The 7,070-nt window shown below is 40.0% G+C and overlaps 1 protein-coding gene across 1 annotated transcript in view; it reads left to right on the forward strand.

Moving 5' to 3' along the window:
* The window catches only part of LOC149813064 (agamous-like MADS-box protein MADS2), a 64,866-nt gene extending 63,614 nt beyond the window's left edge, over positions 1–1,252 (forward strand). The window contains exons 7-8 of the mRNA XM_089991652.1: positions 18–160; positions 1,074–1,252. Of these exons, the coding sequence (XP_089847778.1) occupies positions 18–160; positions 1,074–1,158 (228 nt within the window). The 3' untranslated portion in view covers positions 1,159–1,252. The remainder of the gene's footprint in view (positions 1–17; positions 161–1,073) is intronic.
* The last annotated feature ends 5,818 nt before the right edge of the window (positions 1,253–7,070 follow it).

Raw genomic sequence — 7,070 nt, forward strand, 5'->3', positions numbered from 1 at the left:
GCTTGTACTGCCTTCAGCTTGAGGGAGCAGCAGGGTCCGCAAATCATCAGCAGCTGTCATGGGAGAATGGTGGGCAGCATCTCCAGTATGGTCGCCACTCTGGCCCTCAGAAGGACGGGTTTTACCATCCATTGGAGTGTGACTCAACTCTCCAAATTGGGTAAGCCATCACAACAATAATGATGATAGTATATTTGAGAGCCTTGTATGTACAAGCATGAGCAAAAGCAAAGTCATAATGCATTATTTTCATAAATGGTCCTTTTTGTGTGCTTGCTGTGGACATAAAATTAACCATGCATGGCTCCGTTGAGCAAGCTGTGGCCAATGCTGAATAGAGAAAATGGGCGGGTCTGCTTTCCTCTAGGCATGCAATTATGCGCCCATTTCTTCTGAAACATCCAAGATCCTCTTTGTTTTGACCTAAAAGACCAACTGTTGTGTCACTTCAAAAAATAAAAAACCGCCCGTTTTAATTCTTCTTTGCGTGCACGCTGTACCTCGTTGGCTCAGCGACGTGATGATCATTTAAGCTCTCTCTCTCTCATTCATTAGAGTATGGACAAGCATGGAGCACTTTATAAAGTCATAGCTTTAAGTGTCTTTTGAATAATCTAGGACTTTGATCATGTTTGACATAATTTATTTACTAGACAACATGCTTTAGAGCATTTGTCGATGAGAAAAATGTTTCTTTCATTGCAAATTTTTAACGTGGACCATTGATTTTTAGATCTAAAAACCCATATTTACATTAGAAATTCATTGTCTTGTTTTATACCACTAAATAAACTATAGAGACCCCTTTCAGAAAAAAAAAGGAAAAAAACTATAGAGATCGACATTCCATAAAACAATCAAAAGGCAAACTCAAAGTATGGAGGACAGACTATTTAGTCGCTTTCTACTGTAAAGCACCGGGACCTAACAGAGTTATCAGACATGCACACAGGTGTGTGCATGCGTTTCGCTCAAAGATGTGCATGCATGTGCTTATGTGTGTGTATATGTTCACGCGTGTACATGCATTCATATGCACCTCTTAATGATCTCTCTTAATTATATTTGAGCAGGTATAATCCAACTGCGCAAGAGCAGATAACTGTTGCAGCTCCTGCACATAATGTTAATGGCTTTATCCCTTCATGGTTAGTGTGAAACTTGAAGCACATGGTCACTTAGTAATTTTGTAAAAGTCTAATCGGAGACTGTTGGTTTTATGTATTTGACAGTAATTATAACTGCTACTGGCTTCTTTTGGCTTGTAAGTTTCTATAGTGACTTAGGTTCCTGCATATTGTACTCAAAACAAGCATGGAATGACAATCATTATTGACTATATTCTAGCATAAGCAGTAACTTGATAGTTGCCTTTCTCATGCTCTTAACAAGTAGCTAGTTTGGTATATATCACTTGCTTTCTTTGCTCTATTTCACTATGCTTTTTTATAAATAAAAAATTGGGCTCATATATTGTGAGTTCTCTCCCATTGTCCAACCAATGGATCAAGTTGAACAAGGTTGCGATTTTGATATAGGAGACTGTATTCTTCGCTGCAAAGTCGAAGCCCGTGGGAAACTATCCATAGTGGGCAGCAGGGAGTACTCATGGAGTTTTACACTGCGGAAACTATCCATAGTGAGCAGCAGGGAGTAGTCATGGAGTTTTACACTGCGGAAACTAAAAGTGGGCTACGGTCAATGTGGCACCTTTGGGCCCATAACCGAATGTCTGAACTATAATGGTGATTTCTCCCCGTTATCTAAAAAAACAAGAAAACTACATACCATGAAAGCTTGAAATTGCCAAGTCGCCCTCTTAATTGCCTCTAGGATCTTTAATTGCTCAAAAAGAAAAAGAAAAAAAAGGGCTGCTGCGTCTTCAGTTTTGAACCATATTCAAGCAGAGGGGGAACGCGAAACATGATGGTGCATGTCAGGTTGGGCACTTGGGAAGTCATCCAATAATCTATCCTTTTCCAACATTAAATCCTACTACCAGTGTATGTAGTTAGATCAGCTAGGATTTTTTTCTTTTGGAATGAAATAAATAGTTATTAATAGAAATTCTAGCTGATCTCCTTGAACAGAAGCATGCAGAAGTTTGCAAATTTTGTTGATGGAAGGGACTTAATAGACATAGAGATGAGTGGCAGTCCTTATTCATGATCAAATAGTCGGTACTAAGGAAACTTGACAGGTTCATTTTTTGTAATGTTAAGTAGATACGAGTCAAGCGGATCAGGTAGACTCAATTCCAAATTAGAGCCAATTCAAATGTCGAGATAAGAGAGAACAGATAAGATCTTTAGGCACAATTGAAGGGAAAGTTGATCTGGAAAAATCTGCATCAAGGAAAGATGATTTAAATGTAAAAACTGTTTCTAAAATGGTGCCTACAGCTACTTGCATAGCTATTAAAGATATCAATGGAATCTCTCACCTCACGTCTCATTGAAGAGAGAGATAGAGAGAAATTCCTTTGGTCGTGGACGTAGACTATCATGAGTTGAACCACGTTACCCTTGCACTACAAGAAAATACGTTGTTAGCGACGGACTTTAGCGACGGAAATATTTCATCGCTAGTTAGTGACGGATTACCGAGCGACAAACATCCGTCGCTATAATTAATGAAGCTTACGAACATAGCGACGGAACATAGTCCGTCGCCTAGTCCGTCGCTACTTAGCGACGGATTTTGCGACATACTGTTTTGTCGTTACGGCCGCACCATTTGGCGACGACGTTTGCGACAAAATCTAGTTTGTCGCTACTTAGCGACGGAATATAGTCTGTCGCTCATTTCGTAAATTTGATTTACGTTGGATTAGCGACGGATTAATTACGTCGCTATGCCGTCGCTAAGTTTCGAATAACCCTAATCCCAGACAGCTTTTCCTTTTCTTCTTTCGCTGCTCCCGTTGTTCGCCGTTCTCGCCGGTCCCACTCCTGTCGTTCGTCGGTCCCACCGCCCAGAGACAGGTAAAGACGCCCCCCCCCCTGCATTTTTCGGCAGGGGGTCGACCCCCTGCCGGAACAGCAGGGGGAAACGACAGAGGGTTAACCCCCTGCGTTTCCGGCAGGGGGTTAACCCCCTGCTGTTCCCTCAGAGGGTCGACCCCGGCGGGGGTTAACCCCCTGCCTGTTCTGGCAGGGGGGCGACCCCCTGCCTTTTCGGCAGGGGTTTAACCTGGAACAGCAGGGGGTTAACCCCCTGCTGTTCCGGCAGAGGGTTTAACCCCTTGCCTTTTCGGCAGGGGGTCGACTCACTGGCGGAAAGGCTGGGGGTCGGCCCTCTGCCTGAACAGGGGGTCAGTTAACCCCCTATGTTCTGTAAGGGGGTTAACCCCCTATGTTCCGTAACGGGGTCGACCCCCTGTCGGAACAGCAGGGGAGTCGACCCCTTGCCGGAACAACCTCCTTTTTTTTTCGTGGTGACTTTATTTTAAAACAAAATTTTTTTGTGCAGATTTTTCAATGAAATCAGCTCGTGCTCACCTACCTGTGGTAAGTAAGTGACAAAAACAATGCAAATCGGGTAAATACCCGTGGTGAGTAAGTGATGCAAGTGTATCACATGTTATTTAATTTGTTAGATGTAACACTTTATTGTTCACACACTCACTTAGTTGTTGATATTTAGGATTGCTTTGTTGGAGTTCGGAGATCATGCTGAGCATGATTTTAATGTATGAATATTGAAGTGTTCTTATTTTTGGAGTACGAAGTCCATGCTAGGCATGGTAGTAGTTAGTGAGATATTGAAGTGTGCTTGTTGCAGATACATGTTTGTCATTTGTTTGATATGAATGATTACGTTGTATTGCAATGTTTGATGTAATTGTATCCATGCTTGCATGTAGTTACTTTCAATTTGATTATGACTTCCATGTGAAATTGTATAATGAAAGCATGTTTCAAATGATTGTATTGTGTCATTAATAGTTTGCACATGAAAATATTAAGTTATCAATGCATGCATCAAAATTCTTATTATTGTATGACATCATATATTGTATGATAAATTTGATATTTTCTTCATCGTAGCATTCTGATTGTTCTCTTTTAATTCTTTAGGCTATTATTTATAACATCATAAGAAAATGACTGCAAACCATGAGTGGATGTACCGTAGGATAGTGGACAATGAGTTATCGCATGAATATATGGATGGTGTTGACAGTTTTATTGAATTTGCAATGGCAAGTGTTAGTACAGTGGATCCCACAAGTCAGATTAGGTGTCTCTGCAAGATTTGTAAGAATAATCGATTTGTAAAACCTCATAGCGTTAGACATCACCTATACAGGAAGGGTTTTATGAGTGATTATCAGAACTAGATGTTTCATAGAGAAGAATTTAGAAACGATTTTGATGCATGGTTGAATGTGGTGCACGATAATCCATATACAAATTTGATATTTGATGCCACAGGAACATAACCGGGTTCTGCTATGAGTTCTAGTGATGTAAGAACTGCCGTAGATGAAGAATCACCAAACGATGCAGCTTGTAGATTTTATGATTTACTTAGAGATGCTTATGAGCCACTATGGAACGGTTGCGAGAGTCACACTATCTTGTCTGCAGTTCTTCAACTAATGAATTTGAAGTCCGAGTATAATTTGAGTCAATCATGTTTTGACCGTTTGTGCATGATTGTGAAGAGTATGTTGCCCAAAGATGAGAAATTGCTACAAAATTTTTATCGTGCGAAAGTTATGGTCAACGCTCTAGGTATGGGTTACAAAAAGATTGATGTTTGTCCAAATCACTGCATGTTGTATTTTAAGGAGCAGGAAAACAACATATCTTGCCCGTCATGTGGGCATCCTCGGTTCAAGTCAAAGACAAGAGGCAATGGTAGCACGAGATCAAAGGAAGTTTCATACAAGTCGCTCCGCTACTTACCTATCACTCCTAGATTGCAGCAATTGTATATGTCTTCAAGGACAGCTAAACACATGAGATGGCATGCAAATAAAGTTTGACACGATGAAAACAAGATCACACATCCTGTTGATGCTGAAGCTTGGAAGCACTTTGATCGTACTCACCAGAACTTCGCAATGGAAGTGTGAAATGTTAGACTCGGTCTATGTACAGATGGATTTAATCCATTTGGGGGTAGATCAACTCCATACTCATGTTGGCCAGTATTTGTAACTCCATACAACCTTCCACCAAGCTTTTGTATGAAACGTCCAAATCTTTTCTTCTCTCTGTTGATCTCTGGTCCGACCTCACCTGGCCAAAATCTTGATGTATGTTTAAGACCATTGATTGATGAACTAAAAGTACTGTGGGATGACGGTGTTACCACGTATAATGCCCACAAAAAACAAAATTTCAACATGAAGGTCGTTGTTCTATGGACAATCAGTGACTTCCCTGCATATGGTATGCTATCTGGTTGGAGCACACATGGGAGGTTGGCATGTCTGTACTGCATGGAGGATTCAAAAGCTTTTAGATTGAGACATGGAAGGAAGTTTTGCTGGTTTGAGTGTCATCGTTGATTTCTACTCAGCGACCATCCGTTCCGACGACAAAAGAATGTGTTTAAAGCAGGCACAACTGAAACGGAAGGTTCATCCTCAAGATTGTCTGGCATAGAGATTCTAAGAAGATTGTGATACTTTCCAAATGTATTAACAGATGCTCGCAGTCCTACACCCTTCCATGGATTTGGGAAGGATCACAATTGGATGAAGAAATCTATTTTTTGGGAACTACTGTATTGGCCGACCCTATTGATACCACATAATTTGGATGTGATGCATGTGGAAAAAAATGTGTTTGATAATGTGTTCAATACAGTAATGAATGTTAAAGGAAAAACGAAGGATAATTCAAAGGCTCGTATGGATTTAAAATTAATATGTAAACGACCAGAATTGAAACTCAAAGAGTATAATGGCAAAGTACTGAAACCAAAGGCAAAGTAGGTGCTCGGACATGATCAAATAAAACATGTATGTCAATGGTTGAGACAATTGAGATTTTCAGATGGATATGTCTCTAACATTGCTCGGGCTGTGAAGATTGACGATGGACAGTTATATGGGTTGAAGAGCCATGATTGTCATATCTTTATGCAACGATTGATACCCCTAGCATTCCATGATATGTTAGACAAACCTATATGGGGGGGTATTGTCTGAGTTGAGCAGATTTTTTAGAACATTGTGCGCATCGGAGGTCGTAGTATCAGATGTAAAGAATCTCGAGGACTCTGTCATCACCACTGTTTGTCTGCTAGAAAAGATATTTCCGCCAGCATTTTTCGATGTTATGGAACATTTGATCATATATTTGCCATATGAACTAAGGGTTGGTGGCCCTGTGCAATATCGATGGATGTACCCATTTGAAAGGTATATGTTTTTTTATATTTGTCTCTTTAATGACAGATATTTAAAATTTGAAATGTATATTTTTGCCAGATGCATGTTCGACCTCAAAAAAAAGGTTCGTAATAAAGCAAGAGTAGAAGGCTCTATTTGTGAGGCGTACACTTTAGAAGAGATTTCAAATTTCTCATCTATGTACTTCGAACCTCATATTTCAATACGTTACACATGCCTGCCCTGTAACGATGATGGAGAACAAGTAACTGTAGCTGACAAGCTGTCGATATTTCAACCACTTGGGCATGCATTTGGTAGTTGTCGATCAAGGCTCTTGACAAATTGAGAGCAAGACGCAGCACACATCTATATTCTTTTTAATTGCTCAGCGATCAACCCATACATCGAGTAAGTATATGTAGACGCAACACAATTATGAATCCTTTTATGTTCTATATGTGGATACATGGCTCAGTAATATAAGTATTTGTGGTTTGCATACGATTTGATCTGGAGTTGCAAAGAGAAGTTTCATATCTCACTGATGCAGAAGTACAAAAAGAATGTGAAACTAAGTTTGTGGAGTGGTTGAAACAGTTGGTAAAGAAGCTAACATAAATTTTGTACTTATAAACAACACTAAGTTACTTAATTGATCGTGATCACAATCATTGTTTATGTGATCTGTGCGTAGGTCCGCCATAGTGATGTTAAAGAT

Source organism: Nuphar pumila, chromosome 16 (genome assembly GCF_984573655.1).
Source record: "Nuphar pumila chromosome 16, dmNupPumi1.hap1.1, whole genome shotgun sequence".
Classification (NCBI taxonomy): Eukaryota; Viridiplantae; Streptophyta; class Magnoliopsida; order Nymphaeales; family Nymphaeaceae; genus Nuphar; species Nuphar pumila.